General features: G+C 45.1%; 1 protein-coding gene across 2 annotated transcripts in view; it reads right to left on the bottom strand.

Moving 5' to 3' along the window:
* Nucleotides 1-16,786, bottom strand: part of MXD4 (MAX dimerization protein 4) — a 40,059-nt gene that overhangs the window by 15,722 nt on the left and 7,551 nt on the right. For both annotated transcript variants that reach the window (XM_080344191.1, XM_080344192.1), the window contains exon 3: nucleotides 14,297-14,326. In XM_080344191.1, coding sequence (XP_080200317.1) covers nucleotides 14,297-14,326 — 30 coding nt within the window. The remainder of the gene's footprint in view (nucleotides 1-14,296; nucleotides 14,327-16,786) is intronic.

The raw sequence follows: 16,786 nt of genomic DNA, 5'->3' as shown, positions 1-16,786 counted from the left end.
AATCCTGTCTCTTCCCTATTTATTTCAGTCAGAAACACTTTCAATACTTCCTACTCTACAAAGGAAACGTCAAATACCACTTTTTCCAGAAGAGGCTCTAGCTCATACTCAAACTGCACAATCTATTCCAACTACGCAACAAATTTGCTTTAGTGAAAAGGAAAGAAAACCTCTTAGTATTAAAGCACTGTACCATAGCAAGGCACCCGGTGTGCCGATTGCTACGAGATGTGTGAAATGCTTTATCACAGCTGAGTGCTTCAGAGTCAAAACCAGAAAATTCAGTAGCGCCCTTACAGCAAACCTCTTGGTTTTCTATTATCCAAGAAAATATCAGCCAAACACCAGTGTTCTGCAATAGATACCATTGGTTTTTGCATATTAAGAACAAAATGCTGAAGTATGTGCTGCAGTTCAAGGTTCATCCAGGGTTTGTTCCACATGGCATTTTTTGCCTGTGTCTAATATCTCAGAGGCCTCTGCAGCTAAACTCGGCAGCAAAGCCTGGGAAAGCACCGTGACAACTGACAGGCAGAAAAAGCTGCAAGTGCCTAACTGCACTAATTGTTAGTGAACTAAACGCAACAGCCCTACAATCAGTGCACCTGCCTGCTTTATTTACTCCAGTATTAACTAGAGTTTCATCCTCTATATGCATTTGCAGTGTGCTGATAATTTTTGTGCATGTGTTTTGCTAAATTGAAACCAGCTGGATAGCTTTAGACAGCTTTATCTGGTGTCTTGGGGTACCTCTGAAGTGTCCAAACACAAGACATCAACTGCCTACAGACGCAATGGCTCCAACGGTATCTCACCATCACTAGTTTTCAAAGACTCGATGCTGCTATGAACTTAGTCATCTTCAAGTCTTCCTGTGAACACTGTTCAGAAATGCCTGGTGCTGCTCCTAACACTAAGGAAGACAGAAGAAAACCTCTGCCGCCTGTTATACATTTTACCCTTTCAATGTTTTGTGCATTTTACCACTCTGAAAAATACTTAAGTTCTCTGTTTCGCTATATATAAATGCACACTGCTGCATTCACAGCGCATTCTATTTACTTTCACTTACTGCCACTTCAGCCCAGTTGCTGAGCCAAGACTCCACACTTTGACTTGGCCTTTTTGCCTTCCAAAAGTTGCGGCTTGTTCACATTTTGGAACATATGCACGAAACCAGAACTTATTCCTACACCTTTCAGCAAACACAAGGGAAGTATCAGCAGTGCCACAAATGTGTGCATTTTTGGCCAGCGAAGCCTCTTGGCAGCAGCACACGGACAGCTCGCTGGGACACAGGCCAGGGACAGGTGAACTCTGGCTGGTCTGAGCAGAGGAAGCTGCTGGTTCCCAAAAGAAGGGCTGTCTGGCAGACCCTGCTGCCCATGTTGCCCTCTGCCCCTCTCCCTCCTTTCCCTGTCCCTTTGGTAGCTCCCTGCCGAGTGTAGTGACTGCTGCCTGTCCTACATCGGGATACATCAATGATTCTTCATCTCTCAAAATGCCTACAGACCAACTTCAGTGCTCCTTGTGCTGCGGTTCCTACCAGAGGGTGAGCTGTGGTGGCCCATGTGCTGCCATAAGCTGGGGCAGCAGCTGAGATGGGCAAACAGCAGCAGCTCTCAGGGCTCACTTTGGGCTGGAATGACCCTGTAAAGCAACCTGGGCAACAGCAGAGCAAGAGACCCAACTGGAGCCTCAGCAGCCGGTGGCTGGCAGGACAACACACAGGTACAAACTGGAACACAGGAGGTTCCACTTAAATTTGAGAAGAAACTTCTTTACAGTGAGGGTGACAGACACTGGAACACGCTGCCCAGGGGGGTTGTGGAGTCTCCTTCTCTGCAGACATTCAAACCCGCCTGGACACCTTCCTGTGTAACCTCATCTGGGTGTTCCTGCTCCAGCAGGGGGATTGGACTGGAAGATCTTTCGAGGTCCCTTCCAATCCCTGACATTCTGTGATTCTGTGAACCCACGTGCCGTCCCATCAGGAGCACACCCGACAGCAGACAGACACTGATGAGGGTCCTGAGTTCCATTTAACTTCAACCAGCAAAAGAAATAAAAAGCTTTGTGGCACAGCTAGTGCCTGTTGCTCTATTGTTCCTCAGCCTTCTCCTGCTCAAGTTCTCCTCCTGTTGCAGAGAGTGAGCACGAGCTGTCAGAGCAGCACTCGAGGTGTGACACAGGCCACCCCACCCCATGCTCATCCACAAGCCCAAACTGCCTGCAGACCAACCCAGCAAGGTGACAAAACCCAAACACAGTGGTTGGTTTCTCTCCTGGGCTGGTGGCACTCAGAGCACCTGTGCAAGGTAAGGCAGAACAGTTTCAGTGAGGACTCGGGCAGGTGGGACACCAGCATCTGACTGGAATGGGTTTTAACTGCAGCCTCAGGCTGTGCAGTATTAACAGCTGCCAGACTATCATCTGACCATCCTTATCTCCTCTCCTTGTTTTTTCCAGACTCCTCCTTGCCATGAGACTTGTCCTCACAGCTTTCCTCAGGCTTCAGCCATCCCACTCTCTTAAGCTGCTCTTATGGGAAGAGCAGCCATGAAAGGTCTGACAGCCCTTCGTTGTCTCAGGTCTGAGAGAGAAGTAATAGCAACATGCAGAAATTTGAGATGTGCTTCACAGGAGATGTCAGTAAGAATTTATAAGCTATACAAGGATCCCCAAAAGCATCACAAACAAACAAATGGCAGCTGGATACCATTTGTCTTTCCTGGATGGTGACCATCTCAAACTTACATGTACAGGATTCTCTGTCCTTTGACCAGAGGCAATAACATCTCTAACCTTGCAAGAATGTGAGGCAACAGAAATCAAGCATTATACAAACAGCTGAAATCCCCTGCAGTAAGTTTTTGCCCTTGTATGGATTTATTTTGCTCCGAAAATAAAAGGAGAATCCAACCTATATGTTATCATTGCAGCCTTCAGATTTTGCTCACCTGTAAAGAGCAGTTTTCTATATTTTAAACCTTCACTGTCAAAGTCAGACAAATATGAACAATTATTACACCTATAGAAAAGGCATTTCTGTTTCAGGTGTCTTCTATTTTTAGCCCTGATATCTACTCATTATCTTTTAACATTTACCTCTCAAATGCTTTTAAGCAGTAGCAAAAGAGGCATCACTCAGTAGCAGGAGCTCAGCATCACACAGAAGCTATTTAATACAGGCACAGCACTTTGGGAGGAGATATATGAGTGATGGAGGTACCGCTGCACACACTCGAAAACAGAGTCCACCAAAAAATAATGAGCCATGCTTTTAACAAACTTCTTAAATACTTCATTCATCCAGCCTTCCACCCATTCATTTCACACATGAAAATGCACACATTGCAATTTAGTAGTCCTCCTAAATTAGACCTTTCAAACCCATCTGTCTTACTGGCACTCAAGTTTCTTACATTACACTGCAAGGAGAATGAAGATCTTCAGTTTGTCTGTTACCTCAGAATAGTGACAGACCCAATTAGATAAGGCAAGTGCCGTTGCAAGATCACGCCATTCTGGCATCAAGAAGCTTTAATTCCCACTTGAAGTTACGTAGATTGAAGATACAGACATATTTACACATGCTCCCACTGAAACCACAAGGGTGGATTAGGACTCGCCACCATTTACACGAGCGCAGTGCTGCTTTGGTCCTGGGCGGTGGTGGAACATCGACACCACACAGCAAACCACACAGCAAATGCAAACCCACGGCATCGCTCTGCAATAGCTGCGTTTTCAGTTGTTACCTTTCACGATACTCTCGTAAGCAATTTGTTGAAGATTGCAGAGCACAGGTCAAAGACAATTACACTTGTTAAAACATGGATAAGCTGCGTAACAACAACGGGTTTGCACCGGGTTTACAGGCAGAAGTAAACAAGATGATAACTGCAATTTTCCACAAATTAGCCATTTACCAAAAGGTGGCTGAAGGGGATGCAGTCAGTGTCCCCCGTGCGTGGCTCCGGGGAGCGCACACGCTCCCCTGACACGGTGTGTGCGGCACAAGGTGCAGCAGAGCTCTGCACGCACCGGCTCCGCATTTATCGACTGACAACACCCCAGAGCAAGTCCCTGCCTACAAATCAGCTCAGGGCTTGAAACCGGCTTTAATTATCAGACTGTTTCCCCACATCAAAATGCTAAGCAAGAACATCGTGTCTCAGGATAGCTGCCAACAGGAAGGATCTTTAAAAAAAAAAAGAGCGGGGTGACTACAATGGTTAGAGAAGCCTAGAGAAGTTGAGCTGTTGCACAGCACTAAGTGAAGAGAGCACAGTACGAGGCCTAGCCAGCTTTTTCTGCCTATTTTTAAACCTCCCTGTAGACCTAGTTATTTTATACATATGTCAAATGAGGGGAGAAATGTGTTCAAGGTTTTGGGTTTTTTTTTACACCACTGTATGATGCCAAATTAAAGGAGCGGCAAGTCAAGCTGAATTATTCTAACTAAATCAAAACCATGCATTGCAGTCACACACTGAGCGTGAGGCCTTGGGATGGCAGACAACTGGAGTTAAACAGCCTTTTCCTGCATCAAGTTAAATTAAGAGTGTGAGGCATTAATATCTGCAATATTGGATACCTGTGGCTGTGGTTTTATTGTATATTGTGCCTCTATATCCAAATGCCAAGTAAATACCAAGCGTCCAATTTAACAAGCCTGACAAATGCTGTAGGGACTCCATGTTCCCACGTGTATGAGGCACCAAATGAAACAAGAGCAATTCACACTGCAGTTCGAAAACCTAATCAGAGCTAAGGTAACTATATCTCCACTTCAGCACGTTCTCGTTCTCAGAGGTAGGAAGTTTTAAGCTGTGATTGGGAAATCAAGTATCAGAAAGGGATCTTAGTTCCATTTTTGCTTTTGCTAATACTTCCTCAGCACCTGTACCTACCAAAGCTTCATGGCCAGGAGTAGCTAATGGTGGCAGCTTGAGCATGCATGAGAGAAGTTATATGGCTTTTGGGGGAGAGGAGGTGGTGGGTGCTGCTGACTTTTACCTCTGCAGAAAGTGGAGATGGCCTCCAGTGACACAGCTGGGGTGCCCTGGGACAACATCAGGGTGCTTGTTGCAGCCAAACAGAGGCTGGTTCAGGCCCCAAGTGAGATCACCAAAGGAAAAGAAGAAATCACCCTGAAGTAATTACAAATACACGTCCCCAAATGTCTTGCTGTATGTCTCCAACTCCGTCATTGGAACCTTGTAATTAGAGGTGGGTAGAAAAGACAGAGTGAAGTGTATATATAAACAAATTTAGAAGGATTAAATGCACTGACTGTAATTAAAGATGGTCTCTTCCAAGACTACAACGGGTACTCTTACTTTTGTATGAATTAAAAGCTCAGCAACACTTATGTAGTATTTCCCTCTCAAGCAAGCAGCGACAAAATCTGGCATCACGGGACAGTGGAGAGTTGCAGATATCTGACAGTCCTGCCTCAAAAGTTTAGATTTAGCTTGCCACAGCACAGATAGTGCCTTGTTTATAATTTAATTTCCGTTCTATTTCCCTTTCCATTGAACAGTACAAAGCTGGTTGTCTCTGTGCCAAACAGGGTGCAGTCAAGCACAATCTGAAAATGATCCATTTGGGGATGGTAAGTTATGGAACAGCTTTTCAAAGCTTTCCCTCTTTCCTTCTCTTCTTATTTCTTCCCCGCAAAACTCAACCCAGGTTACTTAAATGCAGTGTCCTGAGCTTGTCTGGCAACGGAAGGAAAGCCGTAAGTTTGGACCTACTTGCCACGTGAGGATGGGAAGTCAGGCAGTGGGAACCAAGACACCTGACAGTTTATTTCAAACACCTCTTAGCACCTAAACCCAGTAACTGCTTCTGGCCAAACACACATGCCAAGCTCCTAAATTTCCCTCGCAGGAGTTATTTGCTCCACCCATGCTGCTCATTTCAGCAGTCAACACAACAACATTTACCAATCGGGATTAAGTCAGCTTTCTTGGGGGAATTAAAGGGTTTGCTACCTTTATGTTTTGTAAATGCCAGCGAATGTGGTATGTAAGACACACAGTGTCTGCGCAGCCGGTATTTGTAAACACTGACAGTACTCCCGACTTCAGCAGGAGCTGCCGAGTTCTGGCAGCAATTACGCACCAGGCAGGCGCCTTACTTAGCACCTTGTATCTTCATTTAGTTACCTAAATTGAAACATCAATGAAAGAAAAGCAGATAAATTTGCTAGGCATTAATCTCAAGGTGGCAGTTGGGAGGAGAGGACTCTCAAGCAGTTCTCCAACCTTGTGGAGATGTTTTACCATATTCAGATGTAGTCTTTGACTGTTTCTCAAATCTTCTGCTGTCTTGCTATAAGGTAGAACCTAATATAGGCTTTCTTAACACAGGGCATGTAGCCTGTAACTAGAGTTAGTAGTTTTTAGATTAGAAGCATTGCACCAGATGACCCCATGTACATACATCCAAGTGCACACCTGTTCTGTATCAGCTACACCGATCTCCAGGTACTACACACTCAATTATGCCAATTTGTATAGAAAAAAAATGTGTAACGTAAACTAGAATTAAACAAGGATATTAGCCACTTGACACCCTTCGGCAAGTCCTGTCACTGTACTCTTCTAGCAGGACGGGTACATAGCTCAGTATGTGTTTCAGTTTCCATCCCAAAACACAGAACTCTGAAGTCCCCAAATAACCCTCTCCTTCCAAAAATAGGGAGGGGCAAGGGGGAAAGGAGTATCTTACGCATTATTGGGAATTGTGCAGTTCTCTAGGACAAGAAATGTCAGTTTCACTGGATGACATGCATGGAGTTTTTATTTGGTTGGGGTTTTTTTTGTCTGGTTTATTTTGTTTTGTGGCTTTTGCTTATTGCTTTTGTTTTTCAAAAAAAGGCCCAAATTAAACTTCCGTGAGGGAAGAGCATTATGCTTTTCCACACTTATCATCTGCTGGCTCAATGTTCGTGCTCAGTACGGTTTCTGGAACCTTAACTGCATCCTCTGTATCTGACTGGATGTGCCATGGGGCTCAGCCTGCGGACAGGCACACACAGCTCGTACCCAAACACCCCAAGCGGGGTGCAGAATCGGGTGCACAGCCTGACACATGCTAAAGCACCGGGTGTATCGCAGGGAAAGACACAGACTAAAAAATTACTTGACCTGCGAAGGAATTCTCCGTAGTAAATTTAAGCACAAGTGTCCGCTGACAGAGAGCACAAAGGGAAAGCAGCATGAGCTGTAACAGGAAAGCACACATTGTTCCACCCAGAAAGAGAGGGTTTGATTTTGGGACCAGGCCACGGTAGATCCAATACTCAAATGGGGTAAGCTGCCCACAGAAAGGAGCGCAGAAAATAGAGTTAGAGATGCCAGTACAACATGGAGAGGAGGGGACAGGACAAGTGACCCACACAACATAGCCAGCCTCCTCAATGTCTACTCCAATCAGGGACATGGGGTCCTTGAAATTCTGTGCTCTGCCATATTCGGGAGAAAATAATCCAGCCTCCTGCAGATTTGGTGTGAATTCTGAGTGCAGGACCAACCTTGCCTTCTGCAGCTGGAGCCACACTGCTGGCTTTAGGGTGCATTTGCCACCTCTCCAAACCATGGCAGGTACCACTTCTGTGCACCCAGTCTTTGTCTGTGGGCTTCCACAGACCCGACTGGTTGGGATTCAGCCAAGGATTCCCATCATGTTACATAAGACTCATTTCAGAGGCCAACTTCTTAAAGCCCATTAGCTGCCTAAATACCTTAAAAAAAAAAAAAAAAACAAATCAAGTTTCAGCTTACCCAGACGTAGCTGAGCAAGCTTAAAAGGAATACATTTTTTTGATACCTAATTCAACAAATCTTTTTCTCCTCCAATCAAGAGAGAGGTCACCATCAGGTATCTCTTCCCCTCTTTGCAGGGAATCAGCACCTACCTATTGTCTGTGCAGCCCTGAGAGCACCTGGAAGTCCGGCCCAACCATCTATTTTGTACAAGACCAGCCCACTCTTTCCACCACGGCGGATAAGAATTGGCCAGGTCAATTAGCAGACGCTGAGAACATAAACCACCTTTCACATAGTCCATTAGAGGCCGACACACAATGGACTTGTGTTTGGAGAGAGGGATGAACAAATTCAAGTGGAAAAAACGCACGCACACTTGGTTTCTCGCCCATCTGCTCTCTGCTGGCTGCTCGGCCGGCCTGGACACACACGCTTTCTGGAGCTCAGACCCAAGGCTGCACTTAGGCCCTACAGTTCAAAGCCAGCTTCAGCAGGAAAAGGACATTGAAATGTAGTCAAGACTGCATTTTAGTCCGCTTTTCATTGCTGAATAAAAACTTTGCCCAAAGCACGAGGATGTGCACAGCTCTGATACCTGGAATAGAACTTCCCGAGCAGATTAACTTCCAAGCTTCATCTGCGTGCTACACCTCTCTGTTCCAAACCAGCGTTTTGGGTGGGAAGGCACTTTTTGGTGGGAGTGTACGATCGGGTGAGCTGCTGTGTACACTGTGTACACCGCAGGTCAGTGCACAGCACATACAGTAGCTACAGCAGCGTGTAGTACGGGACGAGCCACAGGTCTGGACATTTGCTGATTGCCTACAGGTGGGGAAAAGGTGAGGAAAGAACAGCATTTCAGCACAGAGATTTAAATCTTCTCATTTCTTTAATTCCATGGATTCATCCGACTCAAAAACATGGGATAATTCGAGAAAAGCACAGGATTAAATTATCAGTTCTATGGTTCCAGTTCTTTATAGACTTTGCTAAACAAGCTCCCCAAAAAATCTTATTACAGCAATTTAGGACATAAACGCCACTATTTACTTTGCCTCTCTGTTGGAAACCTGAGGGTAAATGAGAGGTAAAAGCAGGTTTGAGCTGAAACTCAGCCTTGCAGTGTCTGAGCCATCGCCATTCACCTGAGCACTGTGTCTGGCATCCTTTGAGAGGCTGGCACAGCTTGGGGGGGGCTGATGCCCAAACCATGGTAGCTGTCTTCTCACAAAGGCAAGTCAAGAGTCTTAAGACATTACCTTGCTTAAGCAGAGCAAAAGTATGTATATTGTGTTCACCTGAATTGCAATAAACCACGTCACACCAACCAGATGGTGTAAAAAGTTCTTTAATGGACGAGAAAACCAGAAGAAACAAATATAGAGGTTAAGTTCTGCTAGTGAGAAAAGGTGGTTCCCACCACTAATGTAGCAGCCACGTTATCCAGATGGTTTATGTATAATGTGAACATGTCCTAAAAATGGCAGCAGTTTTTATAGATTCATTATAACCACGAGATCTGTACCAGGTCAGTAAGACCCATCCAGTGCAGCACACTCCAGGCAACAGCGGCCAAAACTGGACACTTAGGAGAAACATTAAACTGACAAAATGAACTGCGCTATTCTGTCCTGTAAACTGATACTGTCACTCAAAGGAGCAATCCCACCCTCTCCCTGTGCTGGCATTTGGGTGTGCCTGAGAGTGAGCTGGGGCAGGAAAAGGAGCTGGCTGGAGAAGCAGAACTTCTCCCTCCGGTGGGGCAGCACCCAGCAGAGGAACGTGCGGGCGGGCTGGGGTGAGCTTGCAATGGGAGCGCAGCAGCCAGACACCTACAGGGTGACCCTTCCCTGGACACACTTTACCCCCAGCAGCCAGACACCCACAGGGTGACCCTTCCCTGGACACATTTCACCTCCAGCAGCCACTCAGGGGTTTTCCTCCACTAGTGACGGCACCTCAGCCATTCAATGTGATGGATCAACACATAACAATATGCTGCATAACAGTACAAACTGCAATGGTAATTTGTGATTTTGAAAAGGCGGCCCATAATAAAAATAAACATTAAGCATTGTTTTGGTATGTTATTATTTCAATGACGTTTCAGTTCGGTTTCAAAACTTCCAAGCTTATCCAGCAACTGGCCATTACGTGCTTTTCTTTCAGTAATATGAAGAACCACAGAATTTCAAGACATCCATCTATGTGCTCTCTCAGCTTAAACAAGCTTTAACCTCCAAGTAACCCTGGTGTGCGAAAATAATGTACCAATGAACGTAACTATGCTCCTGGCAAGCTCATCTGCACTTCTTTCATGAGAAAACTGACTTATCTCTTCAGAGGCACCTACTGCAATTACTTTATCAACTGATGTTGTACATCATAACGCTTCCATCAAAATATTTCTTTTTCACCAAAACCTATATTTATATACAGGTATTTACTTCATACAACCTTTTGCTGGCGAGATTATAGGTTTAGGAACTACACAAAGCCCTATCCAAAACTCAGGACTGCATTACCTTCTGTATGTACAAGAGCACTTTCAGTCTCCCCCCGACCAGCACCATAAACAATGTATACGTTAGGCTCATTTCAGAAAGATGAAAGGTTTGTTTTCTTCTACTAAGAGTTTTTGCAAGTCACTATGTCTCAAGTATTCCCCGTGCTGCTCTTGCACTTCTGAAACTGCAGGGCTGTCCCACTCGGCTGATTCAGGCCATCTCCACAGCAGCCTCAGCTCGCTGCATCGCCAATGAGCGAGACCCAGGCAAGAGAGAACTGCTCCCTGTCCCACCCAACACCCAGCGATGGAGCTAAACATTGTGCGCTGCTTCTTCTTGGAGCAACTTGCACAGGAAAGCAGGGAAACGCCCCTGGAGCACAGCTCTCCCGACAGCAACGCCTGGTTTTACCCACCAAGCTCAGCTCACCAGGTGCTGTCACACCTGCGCCAAAGGCCCTGGGACGGGATCTGCCCATTTCTGCAGGCAGGAGAGCGCTCGCAAGCGATGCTGCTCTGCTGAGCGCTGCCGTGCTCCAGATCGCCGGTCCATCCTGTCCCCATCCTGCTGCTCACTGGCATTAATCAGCTCTCCCTTCTAAATATACTTCCACTGCTTGCCAGGAGTTTACTGTTCTGTGGAATGCAGGCAGGACAACTTTTATCTCTGCGGATCAGCCCCTTCCCTCCTTCTTGACTAAAAAAAAAAACCTCAAATCAACAAAAAACCCCACAGAGAATAATACAAATGGTTTGACAGAGACAGGAGATAACCATCCATCTAGATCGTGCCGTACTATGCATGGTCACCCAGCCAGGGCTCACACGGTGCCAGCTTGGGGACAGCAGCACGAGTTGCCAATTTTGAGGCACGCTTCTATTTATTTCCTCACTAATTCTTAAAAGCTGTTCTTTAAAATCATTCCGTTTCACAAGCTATTTTCAAATATTTGGCCATAGAAATGACAAGATCTCGAACTCCTCCTGCAGCAGAGCTCCTCAGGGCCAGGCAGGAGTGACGTGACTTTGTCACCAAAGGAGCTGTAATGGGTCAGGGGGTACACCTTGTTTTTTCCATTGTAACGTAGAACTATCATAAATTGATGCAAATAAACGAGATTATGCTGTGTCTTTTTAAAATTCTTGCTTGTTTGTTTTGTTTTGTTTTGTTTTCACTACAAAAGTTGAATTCCTCTATATAGCTGTCAGGTTAGTTCGATTTAAAAACTGCCTTACAAAAAGTCATGATTACCAATGTATTTGCTATTTACATTGTTCTGTGATAGCCCACAGGTACACTGGTCTGGCTGGGAACAATAACAAAAACATATACATGAATATACTTGTACACATTTGTCATTAGGAACTAGTTATATCCAAGTGCCACTCTGATTGACCTGTCTGTAATTATTAAAATATCTTCTGGAACTTCATCTGTCCTTAGGACAGGAGATTTCCTGCCTTCCTGCTTTTTGTTCAGGGGGTTTCCTGTTTCATGGCCCTGAGATGCAAACTTCCATCACACAGGACCGAACCAGGACTGCCATTAGAGGGCTGAGTCCTTACAGAACTTCACTATCATGAATATACATTTAAGTTCTGAGCAGAGTATTCTAAGGAGACTTAAACAAGAGAAAGGAACTGTATGTACGGATTGCTGACAAACACTTTCCCATAACTGGAGTTATATTGTATAACGAGAGTTTTTGTTGGAATTACGTTTCTGCTTCCATTTATCTTCCTCTGAGCATCCCCTCAAGAGAACACAGGAAAGAGACCCAGCAGCAAAAAATGCATCTTAAAGTAGTGGCGCCAAACGGCCGAGTCTGCACAGACACAGAGATCAAGCACCGCCATCAAAACCAGAGACCAAACCGCTTGTGTCCAACACCAATACAGAACCTGAAATAGCACCACGCACCAGTACATGGCTACCGGGGCTTTCTGGCTGGTGGCAGCTCTGGCCACCCTCCTCTAGCACGCAAAGGCCCTGCGAAGGAAGGAGCCTCTTCCCTGCCCTCCAGCGCTTGGTCCACCCCACAGATATCACGTGAGGGACTGGGAGAGGAGGAGGTTGTTAAAAAACATAAATACATTACAGGAGTTCTTCACAGCGATACGTTAGATAACTACAGCTGTGCATACCCGATCTGCTTTTGTGAACACCTGTTTGCACACACAAAGATTTTGTGCTAATTTGCAGGTTCTCTCCAGAAATAATAAACTCTGGCTTTGAGTGTGGTGTAACTGTAGGAGGTTCAGCAAGCAGCAGCAGTTACAAATACTAATTGTATAACTGCAAGACGTACTTTGCAGTTTACCTATTTTGACCTTGAGACGGCAGAGAAAGAAAAGCTAGCATGGCAAATATTATATGGTCCAGCTACTACAAAGATACAACAAAACCAGAAGTGAGAACAGAGATGTAACAATTGATAGATCCTTCTTCTGCCTCTGCATCTCCTGCAAATGCTGCTGTGCCTCATTTACTGCACTGCTTAAACATGTTAATGCAGAGCAGGGGAAAGAGGCAACTCCATGCTCAGGTTATAAAAATGACTGGGAAAAAAACAAATAAAAGGAATATGTAGTTTAGATTATGACAAGTCAGTAATGATGGAGCAAGGGAAAAGGAGCAAATGGAACAGAGTATCTGGAAAGAGGATGGGAAAAAAGAGAGTGAGAAAGAAGCATAGTTGGGGCCAAAGATTTTCTTTGTTTTTAAATAAGTGTGACCAAAGGACAGAATTTTTGCATGAAGTTATTTTCCCGAAGTCTCTGTCAGCAGAACTTCTGCCAGCTGATGTCACTGCCTCAGCCAATGCACTGCGCTCTGCAGCCCAGGCCTGTGACTGAGCCCAAGCCTTCCCAGTTCCTCTCATCTCTGGGATGGCCACGTGGTCATCAGGCAGGGCTATCGTTTACTCATATTACAATTAAACTACAGGAAAGCATGTAGGCATGCAAGCGAAGTGATGGTCTAGCTGCTACGTAGCTGCAGCCACAGAACAACACACACACACAAAAACCCTGTGAGTTCAATCTTCTTGTGCCATCAACCACGTTCTCTGTACTTAGAAGCATGTAAATAGGTTTCACATTCACACATACGGCCCTTGACTTCTTTGGATGCATGAAACCCAAAAGTCCACAAGCTGCATGAAAAAGAACAAAATAAACTACCCGACAGAGCGTTTGCCCTGCTGCCTGAACGGTAAGTGAAAGGCAGTGAAGGGAACCGAAAGCCAAGGCGACGACGGGCACCTTTCGCATCGGGCAGCTCCGCAGCAGCGCATGCCGGGAGGCTCCTGCAGCTACAGAGCCCACCTGCAAACAGACTCTGACAGGATTCAGCAGACAGTGAAAACTGCCCTCAAAACTGCGCAAACAGGAGGTCTTTAAAAATCCGGTCTGCAGGGTCTAATGAATGTCCTCGGTAAGTACAGGTCTCACAGAACCAGGTCTGCAGCCCAGGAGCTGCTGGTTTCCAGCTCACACACAGCTCTGTGGACAGGACACGTACCAGCAAGGAAGCACAGGGACGGGGGGAAAACGTGTCTGTAAGTACTTACATGCAAGAGGAAAATTAACTGCACTTTAGGCATACTTTAAAAAAAACCAAACAAAAAACAAAACACAACAACAGAATAACCCTTTTGTTCCCCCAAAATCATCCACCTTAATCACAAAACGCTTTGATTGTACTTATAGTATTTAACACCTCTAGCAAACAGTTGCTGCAATCAGGTTCTTTAGTAGCAATATAGTTAACTGGTTACAGCATTAATGAGTCCAAAGCTAGTTATCAAGGGTGTTTCAAAAACAGTATACCTAACAACAGCAAAAAAGAGAAATAATTAATACCCTATTAGATTTTAGTTGACAAAAAACTCCCACCTTAATAAAATATTCAGTGCAGAATCAAAACAATTTTAACAAAATATTATTCAACAAGCTTGGTAAGTCTAATGACAACCATACATCTTTAAAATTTTTTCTCAAGACTTACCTATGTTTTTCTAGTTCGTTGTGTGATGACCTATTAAAAAGAGAAAAGTAATATTAGAGAAAAGGATAAATACCAAGATCTAGAATATTTAAGAGCCAACACCTGCATAAGTTGCAAAAGAGCTCTCTAAAACATGTATTTACATGGATTACGAAACAGCTTTGCTGTTAAATTGGTTCACTTTTACATCCCTTAGATACTTCAAGGTATCAATTTAATTTCCACGCGTAAACCATGGGTTTAGGGGGGAATTATAATAAATTTGCATTTATTAGTGTTCAATAGATTCAGGGACAGAATTGAACATAAAAAAAAATGAGCAGGTTAGTAATAAAAGCAGCCCACAAGATTTTTATCTGTGAAGAAAAATCATGAGGGGGCAGAAGGTGTTAGAAGATCTAAATGGGAGCAGGTAAGAGTAAGAAGCATCCCGAAAGCCAGCTTTCAAGCCCACAGAGAAGCAGAAAGAAAAATCAGCAGCGAACTACTGCTTTTGCTGGTGTCATCTTAATGGCAAAAAAAGAAAGAGGAATCTTCTTAATTCCTCTGAGTCTACAAACAGGAAGAAAAATAACAAATCAAAACATCACAGTCCCTGAAGAGAGCACATCAGTGTGCTGCTCTCTTTTAACCTACCAGGCTTCAGGATATTTTGCCCCAAACAATGCCTCAAGTTTTTTGCCATTACAAGGCAGCCCAGACTTCTTGGAGGATTATTTTTTTTACTTGATTCAGCTGGAAATATTAATTTTATTTATTTATACATCTCAGATTAAAAACGTTCCTAAAATGAAGTTATTGTCACCACTTCAAACCCAGCAACTTCCTGGACCTTTAGCTTAGTCCAAGCAAAAACATTTCCAGTACTTAAGGATCAAAAGATACAAAGGCGGTTGCAGCTTTTATGGCTGGCAGATTTACGTCAAAGCAGCTCTCCTAACGTGCTGTAACCCCTGCCTGCATCTGGGCACGATGTGCTGACCGAGGCGGCTTTGGGGAGGTGTAAGTGCACAGTCCAGCCAGCGAGCAGAGACGTCCCAGGGCCAGAAATTCCTCCCGCACAAACGCACGAGTCGTCCTCCGCTCCCGCACAGCCGCGGGCAGCTGGAGCCGCAGCACACCTCAGTGCTGCCGGTGACAAAAGCATCTCTCCGCTCACAGAGAAGGGGGGGAAAGAAAGCAGAGCTCATGCAAATAACTAACCAAAGAACAAATCGCCAAGCAATTTATTTCAGCCCGGCGCAGCTCCTGATCCTGCAAGGAATTAGGCGAACTGCCCCCCTGCAGATAAAAGAAAACTCAAATGTGTATAAGGTGCCACACTGATGTTAATCCATCTTCACTGGAAAGCATCCCAGTGTTGTTACAAAGACATCAGCTATGTCAGCTATTACCTGGTATCTGTTTCGATGGCTTTATTTTTTGAACTTGTTGCCATCAAGTGAGCCACTATCAGGCAATGTTGGTGCTCCCGACTAACGCAGCAACAGTGAAAGTCTTTTACACACATTCTGTGCTAAATTAATAGGTCAAGGTGGGCTGGCTTTGCTGTGATTTACGTCGCCATTTGACCATAATAAGGGAATACTGTTTTTATTTTCTACTCCTACACACACAGAGATAGCTCAAACGTTTTTGCCATGAAAAGTGACAAACACTATGCCAAATCTGGCAATGTTTTACAAAAACCCACAGAAAATGTAAGTTCAGGAGGAACCATTCTCCCCAAACACCCGCAATGGGCCTGTCAAAGGCACAAAGCTACGGTTCACGGGGGACTCTGGGGGAGAGGAAACACAGGCTGGCCTAGATTCAACCCTATGGCATCACCTCCCTGACATTTTTGGCAATTATACTTAAGATGAACATCATCACTGTAACGAGTCAATTCTGACCTGCCTGCTGTAGCGGAGCTCACATCCAGCTCCAGCGGGCAGGCCTGCTGACCACTGCGCGGCAGAGCTGCTGGCCAAAATATGAAACCCGCACAGAGTATTTTGCTGTTTCAAGAGAGGATGCGACACATAGCTGGAAATCCTGCGTGCAGCACACCTGCTAGGCACCCCGGATCATGAAGGGTGACCCTGCGGCATGTCCTGCCAGACCAGATTTGGGGGCACAGCTGCTACTCCAGATGTGCCAGCTACCGAGCGGAGCGGCAGCAAATGGGTGCCCCTGTGCACAGCTCTCTGAGATGCAGAAGTCCTATTGATGTGTGCAAACACGGGCACCAAGCACACAGCTCAGGAGGTGCAGGGAGGCTGACTAATGCCTCAAGCATCAGGCCCTACCCGGGAATCAAAACTGAGAGTTTTGACATGTACCTGGGAGTTGCTCCATCTACAGAACAGGCTAAATACCCTGTTCGAAGCGTGATGGTTTATTTTTTTTTTTATGGGTTTGTTTTCAGAAGGGATGGAACACTCTCTAAATATTGTTTATTCTCTCCTGGAGATACAGAATCCAATATAGTGAGCTTAAGCTCAACAC

This window comes from Nesoenas mayeri (assembly GCF_963082525.1).
Source record: "Nesoenas mayeri genome assembly, chromosome: 4".
Taxonomy (NCBI): Eukaryota; Metazoa; Chordata; class Aves; order Columbiformes; family Columbidae; genus Nesoenas; species Nesoenas mayeri.
Note: the sequence above shows the minus strand (reverse complement) of the source record. Positions and strands in the feature narration are given on the sequence as shown.